We start from the raw sequence: 25,215 nt of genomic DNA on the forward strand, positions 1-25,215 counted from the left end.
ACACCCCAACAGAATGGATGCAGTATCAGATGGGACACTGCTGTGTCAGCCCGGAGCCCACATAGGACCACCACAGCCCCACAGCTGAGCTAACAGAACCTCCGACAGCAGCAAGGCATTGGGCACACACAGCAATTACAAGAACCTCCTGAGCATACAAAACACAGCTGGAGCTTTCGGGAGAGCCCTGCCAACCTGTTCTAACATTCCAACACACTCAGTTCCACCTCTTGGGAAGGATTTCCAGGTCGTTGCACATGGTTTGACACTGAGGTGCTCAGAGCCTCCCATCCTGCCTTACTGCCAACCTCCCCCTGCTTTTCTATATAGGTTTGCCCACATTGGCAAAGCAGCATTTTTCCCAGCTCTAAGCACACACTGAGAGAGCATGGGAAAGGTGTTCAACTGAAAAACATAGGGGCAAAGATGGCCAGGTGTTGTTTCCCAGCGGGACAGAGCCGTGGGGGGGCATCAAGGGGCACAATGCCAAGTTCAGACTTGGGCACTCAGGTGGCTCCACTGCTGTCTGTGGCTCCTGGCATCTCCCCACGTGGGGCAGGCACCGCTGCGGCTTCCAAGCAGTGCAGAGTGCATCGCACTCACATATGTACATTTTCACATTTGTCCTGCAGTCAGGATTTAAAATGCATAGGGAAAGAGCCTCCTCGACACGGGGCAAGGAGAAGCAGGCTGAAGAGTCCACCCTGCCCACGCTGCAGGCTCCGCAGCATCCCTGTTAGGAAAGGAGCCCGGGACACCCAGCAGGGGCTCTATGGCTTGGGCTCCCCACTCTCTGACCCACCAGCTCAGCACCCACCCGCCCCACAGAGCCCCTGGGATGAGGGAGCACAGACTGGGACACCAGAACAGGGAAAGCAAGTGTTTATAAAGGCCAGATACCCGTAACAAAAATAAATTTGTGCTTTCCCTCCCTCTCTCCCCGCCCTCCCATTTTTTGCTTTTTTGCTTTTTTTTTTTTTATTATTTTTAAGTACAAATCTTCTTTAGGAAAAAAATGGAAGCACCGTCTGTTACAAACCAAACCAAAAAAAAAAAAAAACCCAAACAAACCAGGAGAAAAATGGGGAAAAAACAAATAGAAGAGAGACATATTAGAATTAAACATGGTGGAATGTTAAACAGGTTACGGGCTACCGTTCTAGCCAGTGCGGTTAGGCAGCTTAGTGAATTAATTGCTTAGGAATTAAAAATAAATTATTATAAAATAGATTTCTGTACATTTTACATACATATATATCTCTTTATATACGCAAACTGTGATGGGAGAGTAATTACAGGGGACTTTCCCATGCCAGCCTCAGTCCCAGCCGAAGTCCTGCCCCGTCATCTGGTAGAACTTCATGTTGAAGGGCCGGTAGAAGTCCCGCAGCCTCTGCACCACCTCCTGGTCGATGTCGGGGTGGGTCCTGCCTTTCGTTTTCCCCAGGCAGTGGGGTTTGCTGCTGCCCTCCGCCTTCTTCAGGCAGGGGAAGCCCTTGGTTTTGTTGAAGTAGAAGTGTTTGTCGGTGATGATCCTCTTGAGGCCCAGAAAGTCCTGGACCCTGCCCAGCTCCCCCGCGGGGTCGCTGATCAGCCTCTCCCCGCTGACGAAGAGGATCTGCCCGATGGGGAAGTAGAGCAGCCAGTTCTCCAGGTGCTTGGCGTAGATGCCGATCTGGATGGCGCTCCACGAGGTGTCGATCAGGCCCGTAGTCCTGTTTTTGAAGGTCAGGCTCTCAAAGGTGGGGATGTCGGGCTTCTTGGAGAGCGTCTGTGTGTAGTCCGAGATGGCTCTGGTCACGGGGTCCCGCACCACCACGATCAGCTTCGTGCCCTTGGCCATGGAGGAGATGCGGGCTGGGGCCTCCTTGGTGACAAAGTAGCTGGGGGTCTTCTCCATGGTGATCTGCCCCTCCAGGGTCCTGGGCATGAGGTCCCTGCCAGCAAAACATGTCGGTATGAACAACAGGTAACAGCAAGGAAAACACACATATATATTTAAATACACATAGCCATGCATACACAAGAATTTTCTTCCTCAATACGCCTATATGGATCATTTAGCTCATACAGATAAATCCATTTTCCAGTGATCTAGGGGCTATGGGTATTACTACTGAAGAGCACCGTATCAGAAATTCAGCCAAGCAATCTCCCACTTCTCCAGAGGCAGGTGATCCAGGCTGCACTCCACACCTGCAGTAAGGCTGCACACACCACTCCAGGTCAGGACGGCTCAACAGCAGCACTGTGCATGGCTCAGGTCAGCACCACACTGCCTCCATGCCCAGCCCAACAAGGGGAAGGACTACTGAAAGCCACGAGCTCGCCGGATCATGCCGACTCTGCTTTCTTTTAGCATCCCCAATGTGACATTTTTCTCAATTTAAGTAAAAGGGAGAGATTTCTCCACAGCACATGCCTAGCTATCCACCCATCCACTGGGTTCTCTGTACCCAGTAGAGTATTTCCCTGACAAGCAACAGAAGGAGCATCAAGAGCTGCTGGTGGCATCTCCAGCATCCCAGCCAACACCCAGCAAGGACAACCTCTCTCTTCCAGTGCCACACAGGCTACAAGCAGTGGGATGCAGGATGCGACCATGGCGAACACCTCAGCTTGTGAGTAGGACATACCCTCACATTACACAAATCCTCAAATTCTGCCCTATTTCCCCGGCCATTTCTACTTAACCATGCTGATAAAAAACAGAGAACTTTCTGAAATTATTGAAATGGCTCAAAGCAAGAAAAGTCATCTAGGCAAGCCTAAATATTTTAGACCCTTTGCCAATGCTTTTCCCTTTACAACCCCGTGGGACTCATTTACTCTGGGCTGTGAGACAGTTAAAGACAGAAAGAAGGGAGTCTGTCACAAAATTAAAGCTATAAAACTTGATTAAGTTTTCAAAGCAGCCAACCACTGCAGAGAAATGATTGGTGAGTGTGTGATCTGCAAGCCTCAAGCAGTGCTTCCCCATCCGTGCTGCACACAGAGGATGCTTGTTCCCCTCCCATACTGCTCTTACACTTCTACAGCAAAGATCACCACGAGCCCTCGCAATCCCAAATGCTGCTGATAACTCGTGCTAATGCCAGTGGCTGCCCTGAGCAAGAAGTCAAGGGGAAAAAAATGACCCATCTGAGGGTAAATAGCAGGAAAATCCATAATGAGTGGTCTGATAGAACAACAGATTGTTGCACGGCCGTGGAATTTGGTCAGTAGTTGTTTAGGCAACCGCTGTTTGGTTTAGTTTGTACCTGGTACTCTATTTCAGTGTGTTTACTGGCAAGGGACACCCAATGCCCACAACCTATGTGCTCTGCACTGCACCCTCCACAGAATCATTGAATCATTAAGGTTGGAAAAGACCTCTAAGATCATCTCGCCCAGGTCCACACGGGTCGATAGGGCAGTCAGTGCACCTGGGACAAAAGGGCAAGCACACTGGGGCAACCTCCAGCTAACAGGGGTGGCAAACCCTAGGGCTGCTGTCCCAGCACCACGCAGATGGAGTTTCTCATGCAGGTGAAACTCGTGCCAGCCTACAGGCTGTGTGTGAATGCTGCTGCAAGTCAGGAGCTGACATGAGTCGACAAACAGAACCAAAACACAACTCTGACTAACCCCGTGCCTCTATGGCTCATTCCATAAACCTGTAACGCCTTTGGAGAACAGCACGAGTCAGTAACGCTCAGGGAGTAACCCTTAAATCTAACGTGGGCTGATGTGGATTTCGACAGACTACTCATTAAGCGGTGTCTCTTTTTATGGCCACATTAAATCTGAGCTCTACATCCTGCGCTGGCCACTGATTGATTTAAGGTTTCAATCCACAAAGCCTTTAATGGTCGAGGACCTGCCAAGAGCAGAGACTGCTCTCCAAGATGGGCCCAGGTCTGACTGTAGGCAGTGAGTCAACCAGGTCATTCTGCAATGAGGCCCTGGACATCAAGGCCAACTTCTCCTGCAGAGATGCTGCAATCAGTATTTACTGGGCTCCTGGCAATGATGCAAGGCTTATTTTTTCCTCCTTGCACAAGAGAGGCCTTAGGCAGGGCTCTGCCCTGTGGAAAAGGAGGAAATTGCTGGGGGGCAAAGGTGCTGAGTCAGGTGATTGGGTTGGGAAACTCTTAATGAGCATTTCCATGAGGAGTGTACTGCAGAAGTGGGAGAAAGCAAGGAGTAACTCTTTGCATGAGTGGCACCCATAGGCCCGGCAGCACCTGAGCCCACCTCTGGTTTGTGCCTGAGGACATGCAGCATATCTCGTTTCCAGCAGCTGACCCAGCTGAAAAGTGTCTGCACAGAAGCTGGAGAACAGCAGGTGAAGCCAAATATCGTGGCCCATGGATGTGATTTGAACCTCTGACAGCACCACGTCCAGGAAGGCAATGTTTCATTGCACGTGCCTGTCTGTAGCAAGGAGCTTTCCCATGGTTTCCATAATCTCCCACATAGGCATCTCCCATCACGCCAGCAGCGAGAGACAGAGCCCTGGGGACAGGAGGAACTGGTAGGTGAGCTGCTCTGAACTCACACAGGTGGAAGAGACATTGAGAAGGCTTTATTCCCATTCAAACTACACCTGCAGAAGGGCAAACCGGCCTGGGTGTAGCACTGAGGCTCCAACACAACGCACCAGATGTGTATGTCGATGGGAGCAGGATCAGGCTCCAACTCTGAATATCTGCTTGCGAGGCTCCCAGGCAGAAAGGACTGCATGAGTGGTAAAGGGAGAAAGAAGGAGCCATCACGGCTGGAAGAGCTGCGGTGTGCTGGTGGGATATGGCACCTCTGGGTCATCCAGACCTGGGCAGCTTCCTGGTGCAAGGTGGTGATGGCAGAGGTGCAGCCACCACGTCTATCTGCATGGGAAAGGGCGATGATAAAGCTGAGCCAGGCCGTGGGAAAGAGAGATTCAAGCACAGACAAAAGCTGCTGCACCAGTCGGGACAGGGCAGGATGGAGACACCGCAGAGGGCTGCAGTGGATAGCAGGGTGGGAATAAAGACGGTATGAAAAGCTTGGCAAGCAGTCCTCCTGTCTTGTTATCCTCCTGCCTTCTGGCAACCTGGAATCAAAGACCTCTGGAGCCAGCGTGTGCACCCAAACCATCCCATTTTGTATTGACTGTGGACTGCCGGAGCCTTTCAAACCCTTTTTGTCTTGAGAACATCCCACAGCAGAGTCCCAGTGCTGCTGCCTCCGCCTTTGAACCCTTCCCCTGCATCCCCACTAAGGAAGGGACAAGGCTTCTGCTTTGTGAGCACAGAAAAGGAAAGTGAGGATGACAGTGCCAGCAGATTCCTGCACCCCTGACGTTGGCAGCCAGCACCTGGAGGACCTGCGGGTCCCATGGGACGATGCAGAGACAGTGGGATCACAGCCATGAATTTCCTGCAGGCAGAGAGCAGAGCCCCTCGCTCCGAGCTATGAACATGTCAAGAGAGACAGAGGAAAAGCTTTTCCTCTAATGAATATTTCCTCGGTGAAGCTTGCATCCTCCGTAGGCGAAGTGATAGGCTTAGCCTAAAGATGGATTGGCCTACTTTACCTATTAACCACTTAGACTAATGTAATAAAGGCCCTCCTCATTCAAACAGCCCTAATCCTCAGCCCTGCTCAGCTCTGAAGCCCACATTTAGACGGGATGCTAAAATAACCCCGCCAGGCTGCTGCCTGGAGGGACATGGGAGAGGGGGAGGGGACGGGGGGGATTTTATTTTGCTTTTTAACTGCAAACTTCTCCAATGTGAAAACTGGACCCAGAGAGACATAAATTTACAAAGTGGGAATGACAGGTGGCCCCACGGTAATCCAATCCTGAAGGCTAATGCCCTTTGTGGCAGCTTTTGTCTGCACAGGGGGGCTCCTAGCTAATCTGCTGCCACTTCTTCAGGAGGGGCCGGGGGCTGCAGGTAGGACAGAATGGCATGCAGGACAGACTGCAGCCTCCTGGGGAGTGAGGAGAGCAGAGCTGCTGGAGCCCAGTAGGACTGGGAGCATCACTCAGCCAGGAATCCCATGGCAAGGAGGGATGAGTGGTCCCTATAACTGCTAAATAGGAGGGAGCCAGCGATGGCTCATTCCAGTCTCAAAAGCCCCCCACCTCCAGCCCAGTCCTTCACCTCAATCCCCTCCAGGTGCCTAAGCTGTCTGTTTCCCCTTGAAAGGACAACAAATCTTCACTCCAAAAGGGAGAAAGCCACCAAAGTGACTGCAGGCTATGGGGCAGGCTGAGCAGTATTCATGTAGTCCCCGAGCCAGATATGGTGAGAATAGCTTTTTGTGCAAGATTTCCAGACTTCCCCCATAGCTGTGCCCCAGGAGCAAGAAAATATAGGAAAAAAAGGGGAGAAGAGCAAGTCAAACTGTTTTGGATACCAGCCATGTTCACATCGAGCTCAGCCCTGTAATCCAGAACCAACTGCTCGGCCACACAGCAGCGGGCATGCAGAGCACCCAACCTATTCCTGGCCACTTTCTGCCCAAATTCCTGACTGATGTTTCAAGACAACCAGAAGCAATTTCTTCCAAGACAACCAAAATTTGGAAACATTACACCTTCTGGGGAAGGTACCCCCAAAACCTCACAACAGGCAGTGTGACAGACCACATGGATTAGATAGAACAGAAATGGAAAAAGCAGACCCAGATTCCCCCAGCCCAGGAGGAGGCTTTTAGCCCTATACAAAGGTCTGGGAAGGAAAAATCCACAGCATCCCCAGCATCACAGTACAAGGCCAAAGGCCACCACACTGGACCCATCTTGATCCCATGCCTTTAACCACTGCTCACCAGTTGGAGAACCAACCCTCTCCCAGTTTCACTGGGATGCAGAGCAAGAGAACTTCCAAGGCTCTGTCCACAAAGTATGGCAGCACCCAGACCCATTCACTGGTATTTACCCTTGGCTTTAAGGTGGCTTTACAGAGCTTAAGTTACACACTGTTATCTCTGTTATCACTAGCAAGCAAAAAGCCCTTGTATTTCTTACAAGAAAGCAAAAGCTGAAACAGGCTGTACTGTCACGAGCACTTTTAAAATCCAGGATGAGTTTTGCAGAAGATTGGAACATCACCAAAGTAAGAGCCACAGGGACAAACAGCACGGCTGAGTCACCCCACAAGACTCCAAGGATTTAATGGTTGCTTTCCCCCAAAGGCTGATCATAAAATCATCAAGTTGCAGAAATATTACTTTAAAGCAAGAACCTGGCAAGCAAGGAAGGAAAGAACGTGAGAATAACAGAGGTTTAACTACAAGGCAGATCAGCACCGAGGTCCACTGGCTTTGGCATCACCAGTGTGGCTCCTGCTTGGCTTACTGCTGGCAGCAGATCCAGCTGGGAAAAGATGAAGACGATGGAGAAGAAGGAGCAGAGAAGACACAACAAAAAATTCCTTCCACTTGCTGGTTTATTATTTGATACACTCATTTTCTTGGTGAAATTTCCCTGCCTTGGGTTGCCCTCTCCTCCCACCACTGCACCGAGGACCTGTGCAGTAGCACTCAGCCTCTCCTCTTTTTGTTATCAGCCCTAAGAGCAACATGTGTGCCTTTGTCTTGAGCAGGAGCCCATTGTTTGGGTTGGCGAACCGTACAACAATAAAAGGGAACGGCTGTGAACTCAGCCTCAGCCTTTTTGAAACGGGTGTAACTCTATCCAGCTCCATCAAACACTCGCCATGACATTTACACAAACCAGATGATGGGAATTAATGAATTTGGGGGGTGAGAAAGGGGAGATAAAGGAGAAGGGAAAGGGGGAAAATAATCCATGGGCATGAAAGGCATGTTTTTCCCACCCTCCTTGCTCCCTGCCCCCAGATCTGCCAGGTCCCTTCACCTGTTGGGGAGTCTGGGGATTAGGGGAGGAAGAGGAAGGTAACAGTGTGAAGGCTTCCCATCAAGAAGCCGCTCCTCCCGTGGGCTTTGATGACGTCTGCAGGTCCAGGTGTCCACCACCACGTGGGAGCAGACTCCAGCCATGAAGTTTGATCTTAGCTCCTTTGACACGGATGCAAAACCCCATTACGTGCTGGGAAATAGCGGGGACGTGGGGCACCAGTCCTTACACCGCACAGTACAGCAGGAGGGGACGGTGCAATACCTGGTGCATCATAGAGTTGTAGCCTACAGGGGAGGGAATGACTTCTAGCAGCAGCAATGCTAATCTGGCAGTGCTGTCTGCATTGGGATGGGGTTTGTGCTTTCACAGGACCGAAGTGCCTCAAAGGTTCCTTGAGGAACATGCCCTTCCTCAGCAATGGGCACAAAGGCACCAGGTAGGTCTCTGAGGCTCAGGCTCCTGGCTTGAGCAGTTCCCTGCCCCAACACAGAGCTGCTGCTCCAGTGTTAGGAGGAGGGGCTGAAGGGGACAAAAACTTGGGAGGCAGATATGAAAGGAAGACCTGCTTGTTAGCTGAGGGTCCCCCAAGCACTAGTGCTGCCTACACCAGGTACTTGCAGCAGGGCAGGGGCAGCAAAGCAGCTCCTGGATTGGGTTTCTGTCCCAGGCCTTTGTCCAGGTCCCTCCCAAACCAACACAGACATTCCACGTGCACAGCCCACCCCGGCTTCTTGCTCTGCTCATCATGCACCAACCCAGCATCACATTTACAAACACCAAGAACTTTCTTCCCTCCTTTGCTGGAGCCAGGCGAGATATTCATCAGCTCCACCAGTTCATTATATCGGTCCCTTCTTTATGTAAAGAGAGAAGCCTCTTTCTGTCCCCCATCATACTTAAAAGCTCGGAACTTCCACTAAATAATGATCTCGCTGAGGGGAGGGGGGACAGCACTTTACATATCAAAGAGCTGCTTTGGTGGGATTTACAATAATTTGAGATGAAGTAGTAAATATTCCATTCACTTCACTTTATCTCCAATAATAATTATAATCCTATTAGCAAGGTCCCAAGAAAGTGACTGCATTATCATCTAGCGAGCATCTATGTGGATTTCTTGGAGTGGGAAGGCCATAGGCAAGTAAAGAAGGAAAAGCAACAAAAGATGTGATTGCCAGCACCTCCCTTCCCCCAGCAGGATTTGGTCTCCATTGTCCCCACGCTTCAATAGCGCTTTGCTCTGAAAATAACAGCTTTTGAGTGCGGAAAGGGGGTGGGGCTGAAATGAGCATCTTGCTCCTCCTGGTCAAGCCCGGTCCCATTCAGGGCCACCAGGTCCCCCCGCTGCTGCTCAGGGCACAAAGAGCCCCAGTTCCTCTTCCTGGCGGGCACAGAGCGTCGATTAAAAGCTAATTGCTGTTTCTGGGTGACTTCTTCAGAATATCGCACAGCAGCGAGGGGAGTCCACTGCCCACCGTCACGTGAGATTAATCTGTCGCCGTTTCCAAGAAGAAAAATAATAATAATTAAAAAAAAATTAAAAAAAGACTGTTTTTGTCTCAAAGAAGGACAAGGAGGGGGAAGTTCTGTGATTTAAGGGGGAAACCAAACCCTAAATGCAGCAGGAACCATGCCTGAGCTAACCTGCAAAGCGGGACCGAAGGCTTTTTCTCCCAGCAGATCCTGGGGCCAGCTGCCCACGCCAAGCTGTGTGTTTCACTGCGTGCTGCTGCCTCTCAGTGCACCCCAGCAAGACACGAGGCTGCCATTCATCCCTGTGCACCGTGTCACCTCCATCCCATCCCACCAGCAGCAGCCTGCTCTGCCTCCACCAGCAGCTGTCATCCACGTGCGGTGGCCCCGGGCTGCAGCACTGCCTTCTCAGTGCCCAAGTGTTCAGTGTAAAGCAGTTGTAATGTTTCTCCTGGTAAACAAAGCAGACGACAGTCTGGGAGGGGGGAAAGAAGAGGAAGAATTTTAGGCATCTGCTGAGATTCAGCACTCACAACTCAATCCCTGGGAAAGATCAGGATGCCTCTGCCTGACTTGTGGCCCTTACGCTGTCACAAACAGGAGGACCAGCTGCTTCTCTTCCCTGTAATGCATCTTGTGCCAGAGATGCTGCTTCTCAAACACCCTGTACCTGAGCAGCACAGGGCACAGACTCCATGGGAAGCTTCAACCGGCACCTGCTGAACTCGCAGCCGCAAGAATCAAAGTGAGGTCCTCATCCAAAAGCAGGCTGGCCTGGAGGAGTGCAAGAAGAGCTCCTCGGTTTGGAAATACAGCTCTTCTGCACCTCCTCTGGAGCCTGAAGGGGGAAATCATGGCTTCAGGAGATGATTTCAGACAGTCTGCACTCCCCTAGAAGATGGGTGGCAGAGGCTGCGGGTTTGAGAGCTGACATCTCTCTGCCCCTCAGATATGCCAGTACTGCAGAGGGGAACAGCAGCCGCCACCAGCAGCAATCAGCTCCCAGCAGCACATGCACCAGCCCAGCACAGAGTCCATAGCCCCAGACTGCTCCCACACCCACTGATTTTCTCTCCTAATTTGTAGGAACAGCACTAATCCTCTCAAAGACATTAAAACACCACAGGCACCGACCTTTAGACATCTCTCCTCCTCTTACTTCTCAGGGAAGCGTCAATGGGATCAACTCCCAGAGGGTTAAACCCCATGGATGTGAGAATGTGGGTGAGTACAGCTTGCTGGGTTTCAGTGGGTTTCCCAGAAGCAAAAGGTCTTTCAAGAACCCCAAACTCAGCAGCACTATGGCTAATGCAGGAATAGAACTGCCCATCAGCCCTGAGCATCCTCCTGGCTGCCCCAAAGGGAAAGGGATGTGCTTTGGGGTCAGACACTGCACCTTGCCCCAGCGTGGGGCCTCTGACAGCCTCAGGCTGTCACACTGGGGCTCTGTATCTCTCATGCCCTTCATCTGGAGGTATTTCCTATCCCTGCTATACCCCTATAACAGAGGAAGCCCATGAGAGGTTATCCCATCAGCCTCACCCCCAGAGCCCTTCTCCAGGGACCTGCTGTGCCATGTGCTAGGGGTGGGGAGCCTAGCGAGCACAGCAAACCTCATGCTGGATCCAACAGGCACATCTTCAATATCTTACGCAGGAGACAGTGGTCACTTCAACCATCCCCACATCACTACAGGACACCACTTTAGAACACCTCAGCACAACCTCACAAGCTCCCAGCCAGGACAGGACAGGGAGATGAACTGGAAAGCACGGGCACACAAAGCTCATGCACTACAGTTCATCCCAGGGACGAGCCACAGCACAGGGATGAGCCAATGCATCTGTACCCCTTCCCCTCCCCACGCTCTCCCTGGAGCAGCCCAGATACCACATTTCACCTGCTCCAAATACAGCTAGAGGAGAGCTAAAAGATAAACCCAGCAACTGCACGGCCAACCCTTCACCAAACACCGCACGAATCAACAGCCACCCAACAAAACCACCCCACGCTCCCCTCCTGCCCCGTTCATCAATCACAGCCCCACTGAGAGCTCTTTTGTGTCCTTCCCCGAGCACACAAACGAAAGCCCCCAACCTGTGTGCCTGCACAGGCAGGTAACAAGCCAAACTGATAATGCTGCCTTTTGTCCAATGCCCCCGAGCAGCCCCACGTTTGCACAGGGAGGGCTCTAAGTGCACCTAGACACACACTGCTCCCATCGAGCCCTGCCATTCAAAGGAAAGCTTGGTGATAAAGCCTGTGCTGCCTGCAGGGATGCCCTGCTGTTTGTTGCTCCTGAGGGGGCACCCTTGGGGAGGGACATGCCCACGGGGTGTGCAAAGATATCCGAAGGGAACTGGTGCTGGTGGCAGCTGTGTGACGGTTCAGCTGCTCTTCCTTGCTATGGGGAGAAGAGATAAGAGGGGAGGAGGGAGACTGCCTTGCCCATGGAGCAGAGATGTATGGGCACTTGGAGCCTCTAAGAATCCTCCAGAGCAGCCCAGCTCCTCCAACAGAATGCAGGAAGGAAGCAGTTGGGGTAGCAAGGTCAGGGCAGGCTATGGGGCAGCCTCCAGACAGATGTAAATATGCATCAAGCACCCCAAAAAAACCCGTACAATTATTTCTTCTGCCCTGTTTGCCAAGATCCACGTGTGCATGCATGCTGCTAACAGAGGCACAGCCCCAGTTCCCCTTGGATCACCACTCGGAACTGTGGGCAGCCCCCACGATGGCCCCGAGGACAACAGGACACCCCCTCTGACCATCACAGGTCACTGTCCCAGTGACAAGAACCACAGTGATGGACAAAATTCCTCACTACCGGAGGTGACAGCAGCTGTCGGGTGGCACAGTCGTGACCTGACCCGGTGGCCATCCGGCCACCAGCTTGTCCCACCTCGGGGTGAGCTGTGTTTGCCACCCACTGGAACAAAGGCCTGGGAGTTAATACACCGGTGATCCTCTCAGCACTGATCCCTAAATGCATTTTAGCACAAATGGGATTGCTGTCTCACCTCATTCCTTAATGGATTTGCGATTACAGCCAGAAAGGTGTAGGTGGTGCACTGGAAATTAAGCTTCCCATTGTAAACAGATCAGGTCTGACAACACATTTGTCCAGGGTGGGATTTCCCCCCCCCGGAATCAGACCAGTATTTGCCCCCCCCCCCCCCCCCCAGTCTCTCCCCACCCTTTCTTCACAGACAAGAAAAGCAATTAAACACCAGGACAAAAGAGTAGGGTGCCCAAGGAGAACATTCTGCTGGGGGTGGCTGTGCCACCATGTCACAAGGTGGGTGCCAGCAATGCTGCAGAGCTCTGTGCAGCTGAAGGAGCACCAGCAGCCCTGGGAAGGAGTGAGATTCCCAGCAGAGGAGGGAGACAGGCACCAATTAGGGAACAAGAAGGAGCAGGTCTGTCTGCAGACACCCCTCCTGCCCCCGTCATTACGTGGGACCACGGCTGGTCATAAGCAGTCAAGAGCTCTTTAAAGAGCAGACTCAGCTGGTGGAGATGCTCTGCTCCAAGTACAACAGATGCAAAGCACTACTTCTAATTAAGAAGGCATTCACTTAATTAGACACTGCGCATTGCCATACCAATGATTTGATCTAATCCTACACACTTGGGCTGTGTTTAGGAGGGCTCCTCGTGCTCGCTGCTCACTTCTGACTGCTTGGGTTGTCTTCCTGCGTGCTCTGATGGCTGCAAGCTGGGTCCACGGCTGCAGTGCCACCCCGAAAGGACCTCGAGCAGCAATGACACACTTGCCAAAACCCAACTACCAGCAGCAGATCCACCCATCAGCCAGGTCAGAGGAAACAGAGGCACAGATCAACCCTGGCTTTCGTGCTGAGAGCTGATATCCTCCTGAACCCTGCTGACTCCAGTCCCTGATGTGGGGAACACAGAGGGCTGGTATGCTGAGGGAAGGAGCACAACCCAAGTGAAATGACTTTTCCCTGAACACTGAAGAGTCTGAATGAGATCCATTGTCATTCAGATGAAACCGAGTGTCAGATTAACAAATCAATGGGCATAGGAGATATAAAATGGGTTACCATTGAAGCCTTTCAAATACTCAAACATATGGATGAACCAAATGTGAATTGTAATTGACTCACCCGCACCTTTGATCTCTACACCCTTGGGTTCCCAAAGAGACGGCCGGCCACCTCTGACTGGGACTGAACTCACCCGGGGCTCCATTGTGAGCCCTCACAAAGCCTTTTCTCTCTGCCTCCATCTCCTGGATGTAGCCACATCCTGGCACTTGGAAACCGAGACGAGCCCCTCTATCTCAGAGAGCTGCAGGGCTGGAGGAGAGTGGCTCAAGTCCTGCAGGTACAAGCTCACCCATGGAGCCCACCGACCCCAGGCTGCTCTCCCCACCACCAGACCATGGTACCAGGAGCCATGAAGGAGCAGCACAAGAAAACAATGAAGTGTGCAGCAATGATGCTCACTGCCCTCACTTCCTGGAGCTGCCCGTGGGGCGTGCTTGGCATTTTCCAAGGATTTCACTGATGGGTTTTGTAGCGTGGATGTGCCCTGACTTCCAAACCCAGCCTGATCTGGAAGTGCTGAGAGCTGCTCCGCTTCTCCTCCCAGCAGCATCTGACAGTGCAGATCACTTCTACTTGATGAAGAGATGCAGCTTTTAGTTTTCCTGGCAGGTTTCTGCAGCTACATCAAGAATAACCTGACTATAAACTGAAGTTTACCCCTAAATGTTTACTTATGGAGTTTGCACAGAGATTTGACCCATTTTGGATATCTATCCAAAGACACTTTGGAGCAGTAAAGAACAAGCATCGGTTTTGATGCTGTACGGATCTCAGCTCCAGAGGAGTCACACAGCAGGCATTTGTTTGGCTCTAATTTCATGCCTCGTTACATTAGGTTGCTCTAGGCCCTCCAGAAAACCCAGTACAGTTCATTCCTCCACCTCCACGCTCCCAACCCCACACCAATCAAACTTCTGTGGAGTGTTTCACCCCACACTGAAGTCTCCTCATCATCACAGTGGCAAATAAAAACATTACTGCTATGCTGAGCCTCACACCAACAGTGGTCTTGTAAGACTTGCTGTTGAAGGCGAATCCCATCAGGCACCAATGTAGAGGGCAGAGATGCTATATGTGTTTCCTCCCTCCATCCCCAGCAAGATGACTGGGTTTAATAGTGGTCTAGGGGAACTGGGGGGCCCAGGGGCAGGCTTTTCTCTGCCCCCACCATTCTCCAGCTCAGCCCCAGCCCTGCAGCTGCTCAGCACAACTGGTGAGCCATGCTGGGATGGCTGAGCACGACAACTGCATGGCTCACTGCAGAGGAACCCAGCGAGGAAACGGCCGTGGGGAGGAAACTCCTGTGCTTCTAATCTGCTTTAGGACTGCATGAGCTTGCTGTTTATATATAGCTTAATTAATTATTACACTGCATTTAGCAGCGTGACCTTGAAACCATCTCTGGGGGAGCCAGCAGCCCCGGTGCAGCGCGGAGGTGTGCGAGGCACTGGGACACCCCTCCCTGCATCACACTGTAATTAAGAGGCTTCAGAGCAGCCAGCAGCTCCCGGCCCCTCTCAGCTCACAAAACACTAACCTGCTATTCCACTTCTGCTTTGGCAAAGCCGGTATCTTCTCCCAAGGCTCTTCTCGCTGCTCAACAACCCCTGTTAGCTATTCCCTCTGAAAACACCATGCAGACAGCCCAAGGCTTGCTAGATACCAGATCTGCTCAGAGGGGAAATTTAAAAACGAAACTGTGAGCTCTGTGTTAAGCTGCAGCAAGCTCGGTGCACGGTGCTGGGGAGGACAGCAGGGCTTTGTGATTCCCATCCAGCCCCCCCAGGAGCAGCGATGCTGCAGCTGCTCAGCTCTCACATGGCTCTGTTTGCACCACTGCTGCCCAGAGAAGTCAAGGCAGACACTGGGGGTTGTTCAGGGATGCCCACAAACCCCATCACCCCACCGAGCACCTCCAGGAGCTCTCCCATCTCACCCCCGTGAGCAGAGGTGGGGGGTGGCAGTGCAACTGGCTCCATGTGTGGCCACAGTGGGGTGAGAGACCGTAGGCATCACGTTCACCATCCCTTATCCTGGTGCACGGGGCAGAGGAAGCTGCTGCCTCCCCCCAGTTTACTCCAGCACCTCCCACCTTCCTTCCAAGTCTAGCACAGCTTAAACAACAACAAAAACCAAAGCAGCAGGCATGCCAGAGCTGCAGGCCTTGCCAGTTTTTAAGCAAATATTTCATAGCTTGAAGAAGCAGCAGAGCACCCGATGAAGAAAGGCATTGGGGTTTTGTCCTCCCCCTAGTGTCGGGAAGGTCTCGGTACCGAGTGCAGAATCGTGGGGCTCGGCCTCCTGCACGTGGGGCACATGGGGTGAGACCGACAATCCCGATGCAGCTGGTCCCCTAATGACTGTGCCCCCCCCCCAGCTCACCAGTGTGCAGCAGACCTTCTGATGTTCGGACAAGATTGGATTTGATACTCAGAGGGGCTTTCCAGTGCAGTATTTATCCACAACACTGTTTTTTCTAGTTGTTTTTACTGAAGTTAATCAACAGAATGGGTTTTGCCCAAGAGGACGACGTGCATGATTCAGAGGCAATGGTTTCCAAATGCACCACCACTCAAACACACAATGGGCACCTGATCCTGCTCAGAGGGCACTGAATGCAGCCAAGTTCTGGGGCCAGATCCAGTTGGTGCAAAGCAACCTGCCCACGCAGGATCAGTGCCCCCACTCCAGTCACACTGTGCCATAGGTCTGCGGTGCAGGATTTGGCCTCACGTTCACACTCAGCAAGGGACGTGTAACACATATATATCCACCTATAATGCACTACACAGGCCTATAAAACACAAACCTATGCACAATCCCTGCTTGCAGCTGGAAGAGCTGACTGCAGGGCTGCCAGCAGCTCACACCGCTGGGAACTGGCTGTGCCAGCTCGACAAGGAGGCTCCAAAATCACTCCAAAATCACTAATCCTTTCTAACACAGCAGGCACTCCAGTGGATTTCGGGAAGGCCCTGCAGCAGCATGGAGCAGGCTGGCTGGGTCACAGCTCTGACCTTGGGAACTGGAGCAGCGTGACATTGACGGGGTGCTATCTCACAAGTGGGTCTGCTGCCCTTGAGCTGCAGGTAAGCTCAGGGGTGGATGCTGTAACAGCGTCCAAGGCAGAGGGAATGATTCATTGACTCAAAGTCAGCTTGAGGTCCTATGCAGGCACTTCTGCACGGCTTCTCCTCGGACGTTCCCACCCCCAGCAGCATCACAACCCCCAACCATCTGAGCCTCTCCATACAGCCCTTGAGGCAGGAGCATACACCTCCAGAGCCAGCACGCAGATCTGGGATGCCAGCAGCCCACAAACAGCCCCTCACGTGCCCACTGCTCTCCTCCGGAGGTCCCTCATGTCCTCCAGCACGAGGACACCGCATCCACAGCCACCATCTGCGAGCGTTCTCCTCTCGGAGCTTCAGAGCTATTGCAAAGAGAAAACAAAGCATAGGGAACATCTGGAGAAGAGATAAGAACTATCTCCTTTCTGCAGCACTTAGGAATGAACAGTAAGGTCTTCTGCTCATCGCACCTGCACAGTACCTGCTGCCCCAGGCAGGAGGAGCACGGGGGACCCTTTGGTGGGACCTTGGTGGCCCTTCTGAACGTGGCTCTGGACACCTCGCAGCCACCTCCATGGAACCACAGAATATCCCAGGTTGAGAGGGAAGCACGGGGATCACCAACAGCAACACCATGACCCCACATTAACCCAGGCTGCTAACCGACATGTCACCCCAAGCCCCCTCCTTGCTGCTAACGAAGCGAGGACATGGGCCATTGACCCAGCAGGCTCTGCTGACAGCCACCAGCCCGAGCTCCTCACCAAAGCAGCCAGCATCCATTGCTCACGAGCTAATTAAGAAACTCCCCATCAGCTGCTGAAAGACCTGAAATTGGGCAAGCCGGGTACAGTCAGCAAGTCCCAACCCAGCACTTAGTCACTGCCGGGTGGAGGCATCCCCTCCAGTCACTCCCTGCAGGGTGACAACAGGTAGCGTCGATAGCCCCTGACCCCCTAATTATGCTGCTGAAATAACGAGCCCTGGGATTTGTTGCTCCTGGAGCCACGTGCTGCCTGTCCGTTCGTTAGCCCCGTGACCTGCTGCTCACCCACGGTCACACCGGCAAGAAGAGGTGAGCGCTGCCGCTGAAAGATCGCTTAATTAGGATGGATTAATGACACAGAGTCCGAGCCGGAGCAGACAGAGCAGTTCAGCGAGCGGGGCCTGGTGGTGAGACAAGCCCAGGATCTGACTGCGTCAGAAATACATCTCCATGAGGGCAAGTTTTAGAGCCACCACATCCAGCCTCGCGTGGGGAAGAGACCACAAAGCTCAGCCCACCATAGAAAGGAAAAGAAAAACCAACACAACCCCCCCCAGCAGCTCGACAGGTGAGGCCGTGAAACCCGATCGCCGCACACAGTGCCGTCCCCCCCAGCGTCGTGCCGGGAAGGACTTGTCACGTGCGTCGTATCGGGCAACGCGCTCGAACCGCAGCGACACGAATGATCTTTGCCATCTGTTTGAACAACTCAACCCTCCTCAGATCTGGAGGAACGATCCCATTGCGCACACGAGGGCCTCGCTGACTCGTTCCAGCAGCTCAATGTGGGGCCGCTGGCTTCAGGACTTCGCCCGGCGCTGCTGGCACGCGTGGTGGAGGGGCACATGGGACCCTGCCCCCATGGCCATGGCACACAGGGCTGGGGACTTCGCATTGCTATGTATCACATTTCTTTATATAAACATTATATATAGGAATATAGGTTGATTTATACGTATGGATACATTAACTTTTTATTATTATTATTATTATTATTATTTTAGCGTAAACCAAATAAAATCTCAACCAGAAACTGCGTGGCAAAGCGACCCTGGAGGACACAACCATCCCACTGGGATGTGCTCGCTGGCAGAAGCACAGCTCTCGGGATCACAATGGGGACGCTGGTCCTTGCCCAGCTATGGGGCTTTCACACAGAGCTGCTGCGAGAACCACCTCTGTTCCCAAACTCCCCAGGGACGAGAAGCCTTTGGGAGCAGTGGGAGTTAGCAAGCAACCCGCTGGGGGGACAGAAGACATCGGGGTGTGACAATTGCCACGACCATAATTTCAGGCTTTACCATGGCCAAACGCAGGGTAAAATTCTGCGTCGCTCAGATTTACAGCATGGCTTTCAGCCCTGCTCCCACCCAATGCGTTACCCTTCCTCTGCTCAACACCACACAGCCATCCTTGGGGGGACAAAAAGACACTCCTGGGGATAAAACCAGGAAATAACACCAAGTGAGGATGTGTTCCCATCATTTGGGAATGGGTACGAAGCAGCACCCTGCACAGTAACACCCCCGCTGCTTACTGGGGTGACTGGGAAGCCTAAGCACATAGCTGGACCCTAACCACCCGGGTGGGGGGATGAACCCGGAGAAATAAAAAATAACAATCAGAACAAAAATATTAAATAGAAACACAAAGAGGAGGGGGAAAATACACAGTCTGGTTTGTAGAGCAGCCAGAGCCAGGGCACGGGGTCTGAGCGCGGGCTGCACACTCAGCACACGGATCAGCAATGGGCAGCAGGGCCACGAGTGCACAGTGCAGCCCTGTGGGGCCCAATATGAGAAATAAAGGGGAAAAAAAAAGCCAACAAAAAAAATAAACCCAACCCGAAATGTGTAACGGTAACAGCATGATGTTGCTTCCTTACCGTACATTCATTATGGGACAGAAGGGTTTTGAGTGCCTGTCTTATTAAAAATACAGCATTACTGCCTGAAAGGAAACTAAATGTATATCGATATCTATCTATATGGATATAAAAGTTATTTGTCCTTGTTTCTTGGGGAAGAAGCACTCCCCCACAGGAGCGGCAGCCCGTCCGCACGCAGCACCTTCCCGCGGGACCGAGGAAACTCATTTATTGCCCCAAAGCTCCACGTGCTCCTCACAATTAGTGCTCAGCATGGCTGGATCCCATTTCTCCTCAGTCATGGTGGATGCTTTCCCTCGGAGCAGTTAACATGCTGCTTTCATTACCGGGGAAAGCCCCACACCACGCGTGCGGGAGTCGTTTCCATCCGACTCCCAGCGATCTGTCTCAGTTATGGAGTTTTTCCCTCTGCTTTTTAGCAGCTCAGCACCACTTGGTGCTGTTCTGCCTCCCGCGAGAAAGGGGGGGAATATATTTTATTCCATTTAAAACTCCTCCACGTAATAAATGGAGCGAGAAGAAGTTTGCACTCCCTCCTTCCCACCATCCTCGCTGTGCGCGGGACCTTCCAGCACGGCACAGCAGCGAGATCGACGCAGTGAATCACAAACAGCCCCGAAATATAAGCTCTCCTCCAGCAAAACGAGCGAGGCTTCTGCCTCTCAGCCATCCGCACAAACTTTCCACTGGAAGGTGGAGTTGTGGGGCAGGAAGAAATTGGAAAAGAAAAAGGAAAGAGAAGAAAAACTCTACCAAACCAAACCAAACCAAACCAAACCAAACCAAACCAAACCAAACGCGTCGGATGCGACCACGCTGTGTCAGATCCACGGGGATAAATTCTCCTTCCAGCAGCCGACGGTCGTGCCTCCACTTTCCCAATGGTGATGGGTGGGGGCTGCAGCGATGGGCACTGTGGGCACAGAAGTGCCCCATGGCGGAGCAGCGCGGTGTGAAAGCCCCCGAGCAGCAGAGCCCAGCGCAGCAACGCAGATATTTTACAGCGGTTTTTATCCGGTTTTATTGGGCCGTTAACAAGCAAACACGAGCGCTTCTCCTTACTGATGTTGAGATAATAAATAAGAGCCTCAGTGGGGCTCGTGGCAGTGAGCAGGCTCCTGCGGAGCGGCGTGAAACCACTGACGTCCAGGGGAAGTTTGCAGCTACGCGGGACCTGATTTGTAACAGCAAAATTCATCACGACCAACTCCTGCGCCTCACTGAAACCCAACTCAGAAACTAAGGCAGAATTCACCACGCACGCCAGCATTATTTGGGCAAATATTACCGTCCCCCTCGGTGCACAGAGCACTGCTTTCCTTCCCCTGAGCCCACTCGGGTCCCGGTGCCCCAAGGCACCGCGGCCATGCGCTGCCCAGAACGCAGCTAAAACAGCGAAAAAAAGCCACGGCTCGGCGATGCAGCAGCGTGCTCGCAGGGGTAGGGCCCGCGCTGCTGAAAATGAAGCAGCTGATAAGGAGAACCCACGGAAGAAGCTGCGCCCAACTTTGATGACAGCTCCTCGAAACCTGAAAAACTCCGTACGTCCCTCCCAACCGACTGCCACCCCCCGCTCCGGGACAGCGCGGCAGCGCAATCCTAAGCGCCATTCTCTCCTTCTCCCCCTTCCACCTCTTCCTTGTAAAAGATTAATCAACCATTTTACGGTCTAATTTAGGCGCCTAATTAAAAACAGAGTTCAACACCTACAACACCGCTTTGCTAATAAATCCTGACAGCTCCCCCGCTCCGCAACACGTAGCTTCTCCTTCCCGAACGCCGAGTTAATGTTTGCTGGGACCGGCCGAGCGCTCAGCCTCACCCCGCGGCCGTGGGACACCGCTCAAACCTCAGAAATCCACTCCACGAAACCCTATCCCGCATCCCCTTCGCGATGGGATAACGGCACCAGAATCCCATCCACGGGCCCCGGGCTGCGGGGATGTCACAGCCCCAACTCCGCCGCTATACCACCCGACCCCGAGCAGCTTCGGTACCGCACGGACCGACCCCGAGCGCTCCGGGCGCTGGGGGGGGGAGGGGATGCGGTGCAACTTTGAATCAACGCCTCGCGTGTTTCTCGCTCCGTAACCCCTCTCCTTTTCCCCCGCCCCACTCTTCCCTCTCTTTTTATTTTATTTTTTTATTTTTGGGGGGATGTTTCTGCTGAAAGCCGCGATCCGGAGCGAGTTTTCATCTCGGAAGGAGAGAACGGAGCGCAGCGCAATGGGACCGCCCCGCACCGGCAGCGCTGCTCCGCTCCGGGCGCGGCCGGGGATCCCGAGGAGGGGGGGGGGGAAAAAACAGCCAACCTCCGTACGGAGAGCGCTGGGGAAGGAAAAATGAAGATGCGACTGTAGTTCAAGATAACGTGCGCTTCGCCGAGCGCGAAACCCGCAGACGCCCGACCGCTGCCCGCACCGCCTCGGACAGCGCGCACCGCGCGGAGGGCTGACAGCAAACCGTGGGGTTTGAGGGGTTATTTCTTTAATTTGAAGGGTGTCCGGAGCCTCCCCCCCGCTCCCCCTCTCCGCCCCGTACCTGTACCAGGCGAGGCCCCGCTCGTAGTTGCGGTCGAAGAAGTGGGGCTCGGCGCCGACGGCGCGCACGTCGGGGTGCACCCGCAGGAACTCCAGCAGCGCCCGCGTGCCGCCCTTCTTCACGCCGATGATGATGGCTTGCGGCAGCCGCTTGCTGCCCGAGCCGTTGAGGAAAGCGGAGATGGGGCTGAGGGCGGCGGGCGCTGCCCGCGGTTCCCCGGGGCCGCTCTCCTCCGGCGGGGCGGAGCCGCGGGGCGTCAGCCCGGGCAGCGCAGCGCAGGAACCGGCGCACGAGTAGAACATGTAGAGCCAGAGGAAGAGCATGATGGAGAGCAGCAGCAGCCTCCGCCTCAGCGGCAGCAGCGGCGACGGGAGCGCGCCGGGCACATCGAGGCAGCGGTTCAAGCGCTGCCCCATGTGCCCGCGGGCGCGCCGGGCTGCATGGCTGGGGCCGCCCGCCCGCCTGGCTACCGCCCGGCCCGGCTCAGCGCGGGGACACCGCCACCGCCACCGCCCGGCGCCGCATGGGTCCCCCCCCCCCCCCGAGCCCCGGCCCCGCGGCCGCTGCCCGCCCAGCTCCGCTCTCCCCGCCGCCGCCGCGGGCGGCGCAGGCAAAGGCAGCGGCGGGGGCGGAGAGCGGGGCCGGTCGACGGGCGGCGCGGGCAGCCAATCGGCGCCGCTTCCCGTCGCATAATGAGCGCGACCGCAGCCAATGAGGACAGAGGGTGGGGAGAGAGGGGCGGAGCGCCGGCGAGGTGGGCGGTGAGGAGAGGCGCTGATTGGCTGAGCGCCCGGCACGGCCGGGAGTGGCGCGGCCCTCTCGGCGCGCGGTGCGGTGGCAGCGGCTCCGCGCCCCGCCCGCCCGGGCCCGGCTGTGTCGCGACAGGGCGGCACGGTGTCGCGACGGGCGAGGCTCACGGCGGAGCGGGCGATCCCGATTGCGGGAATGAGGCCGCTCGTCCCCGGCTCGAACGCGGCCCTGGAGCCCCGACCTGCGGCGGGACGGCGCGGGCACGGCCGGTCCAGCGCGGCGCCCCTATGGCACGTGGAGCCCGGCAGACGCACCGTGAACATCCCATGTCCGCCCGAACTGCGGCACTGTCGGCTGCGGGGCTTTCGAGGCCGTTTCCTCCGCTTCACGCCCGCCTGCTGTCGTCCCAAACGTCTCCGCCGAAATACCGCCTCTCTCCGCTCCGACGGAGCGCACGGACCGGCCGGCAGCCAGCCGGGACACAGCACGGGGACAGACGGGCACCGCCCCACGGCCGCGTGCCACCCCGACCCTATGCTGGAGTGGGGCTGGGGTGGGATGCTTTGCAGTGGTCCGCACACCGCACGGCGCTGCGAGTCTGCCGTTTTCGGGATGTGAGCACCGCAGACCGTCCTACCCCGGCAGGATGAGGCTCTCGGGATGCCCACAGCTCTCGCGTGGGAGAGGTTCCCCTCCCCGACCCTCCGTGTGGGCTCCGGACCGACGCACCCCGTGCCTGCACCGTCCCCCGGGTCCCGCCCTCAGGAATGTGAAGCAGACCCACCCTTATCCCCAAACGAGGTTTAATGACAAAATAGTAAGCTTAATTGCTACAGTAAAGACCAGGGTTCAGAGGTTCCTCTGCTGGATGGGCACACACTAAGTAAAAAAAAGGAGCCGTAAGACAAAATAATGCAGTTCTGGATGATAACTGTCGGCCCGCGTTTCCCTCAGCTCCCGTAGTGTCTGTTGGCTGAGGATGCGGCCATCCCACGGGGGGGGGCACAGCCCTGCTGGAGGCAGCAGGACAGCACTGTGTGCTCCTGAAGGTCCTGGGCACGGTGGGATTTGTGCAGTCACGAAATGATAGAATTACAGAATGATAGAATTACAGAATGATAGAATTACAGAATGACAGAATTACAGGATCATCCAGGTTGGAAAAGTTCTACAACGTCAAGTCCAACTGTCACCCTAACCCCACGTCCTCAAGCTCTTCACTCTCCATGCACCAAGCTGGGGCTTGGGCACGGGGACATCATGGTGTTGTGGACATCTCAGTCAGTACCTGCTCTTACCCAAAGCATTGGGAAGTGCCTATCCTATGGACAGAGGGCACTGAGGTTGGATGTGAGGAGGAAATTCTTCACTCAGAGGGCAGTGAGACCCCGGCACTGCTGCTCAGAGCTGTGGGTGCCCCATCCCTGGAGGTGCCTGAGGATGTGGGTGGGCTCTGGGCAGCCTGAGATGTGGGGGTACCACACCTACAAAGAGTTACACACGAGCTAAACCAGAGGGAAATAAGACCCTGAGGAGTGTGTGACTTCCCAGCAGTTACCCAGGGGGTAAGAGCAGAGCGAAGAGCACCCCAGACCCATCAGTGCTGGTGCCAGGGGCACCACCCTGCGTGAGGCCAGGAACTGGCACAGCACGTGTTGGGAGCACTGTGCTGCAGCCACAGTCACACAGCAAAGCACTGCAAAGCACTTCTCTGCTGCGAGCTGAAATAGATGGCGTTGCTGGGCTATCTATGGTGTGTAAGTGCAGGAGATGGAGATGTGAATCGAGTGGGGATGAAACGCAAGAGGAATCTCTTTCCAGTTCCCCTCGGTGAGCTGGTGAAGCTTTGCTGGCTGACCCAGCGTGGTGACTGGAGCAGAATTCAACAGGAGATGGCCACGAAGAGCCTGTGTGCCACCTCCTCCCCCCGAGGTCCTGCTGCCACCTGCACAGGTTGCTCTTACGCCCATGAGGAAGGAGGAAAACCCTTCAGATGGAGTAATTCTCGTTGTTGCTTACATCTACCAGCACCAGCCGGGATAACATCAACAAAATGTCATCGAAAGTTTGGTTTAAGCTCTTAATATATGTCAGCTGGAGCTTGTAAAAGTTGGATTGGCTTTTTAAGACAAATAGCCCCAAGATAGGTTTTGCTGTAATTGTATCTTCTGCAGTTGGGCTTCGGGAGTTTTCTCCTTAGGAGTGGCAAAAGGGAGAGTTATCCACTGAGGGGTCCGGGCAGAGGGGGACGGATCCATCCCTCTGCCCACAGCAGATCCCAGGGAGCAGTGCTGGGGAGGAAGGGCACAAATAGAAGTGTGGGGCTGCAGTGCCTGGTCAGAGAGCCCAGAGAGCCTCCTACTCTGGGGAAACACAGCACCTGCAGTGCACTGAGCTGGAGGGTTTGGCCTGGGGCTTCTGCATGCTGTTGTGTACTTATATGTGTGTCTGCCTATAATGTTTTTGTCTTCTATGGTTTGTCACAGCACACTCACGGCCCTCATTTGTGCATTTCCCCCACCCTTGCCCCTGCACAGGGTCTCAGAGAAGAGAGCTCCTAAGTAGGTTTACTCCATTTCCTCCACCCCAAGGGGTCCTCAGAGTTGTTCCCTCCTCTGCCATGTGTGCAGGGCGCGCTGAGGGCTCTGCACCGCTGTGATTTTGGAGTGGGAGAGGAGCTGAGGGCTGGGGATGAACAAACTCAGTGCATCCATCGGCAGCTGCCTCTGCTCTTGTCCCACAGCAAAACACCACCGTGCACATCTGCTGCTCATGTCGATGCTATGACAGTGAGGTAA

General features: G+C 54.3%; 1 protein-coding gene across 1 annotated transcript; it reads right to left on the reverse strand.

Moving 5' to 3' along the window:
• Positions 1 to 657: 657 nt before the first annotated feature.
• Positions 658 to 22,119, reverse strand: LOC136047826 (heparan sulfate glucosamine 3-O-sulfotransferase 3B1-like). The gene is made up of 2 exons (XM_065735127.1): positions 21,668 to 22,119; positions 658 to 1,937 (listed from the first exon to the last, which is right to left on the reverse strand). Exons 1-2 carry the CDS (start codon positions 22,081 to 22,083, stop codon positions 1,319 to 1,321), a joined length of 1,035 nt encoding a protein of 344 aa, XP_065591199.1. The 5' UTR covers positions 22,084 to 22,119; the 3' UTR covers positions 658 to 1,318.
• Positions 22,120 to 25,215: the final 3,096 nt, after the last annotated feature.

The sequence above is a fragment of the Cyrtonyx montezumae genome, unplaced genomic scaffold (genome assembly GCF_038088225.1).
Source record: "Cyrtonyx montezumae isolate F1298 unplaced genomic scaffold, pur_monq_1.0 scaffold_19, whole genome shotgun sequence".
Classification (NCBI taxonomy): domain Eukaryota; kingdom Metazoa; phylum Chordata; class Aves; order Galliformes; family Odontophoridae; genus Cyrtonyx; species Cyrtonyx montezumae.

Excerpts from the sequence above, each read along its gene's own strand:
- LOC136047826 (XM_065735127.1), bottom strand. The coding sequence starts at position 22,083 with ATGGGGCAGCGCTTGAACCGCTGCCTCGATGTGCCCGGCGCGCTCCCG. Across the intron at positions 1,938-21,667 it reads CGGGGCCTCGCCTGGTACAG|GGACCTCATGCCCAGGACCC; the intron begins GTACGGGGCGGA and ends TTTTGCTGGCAG.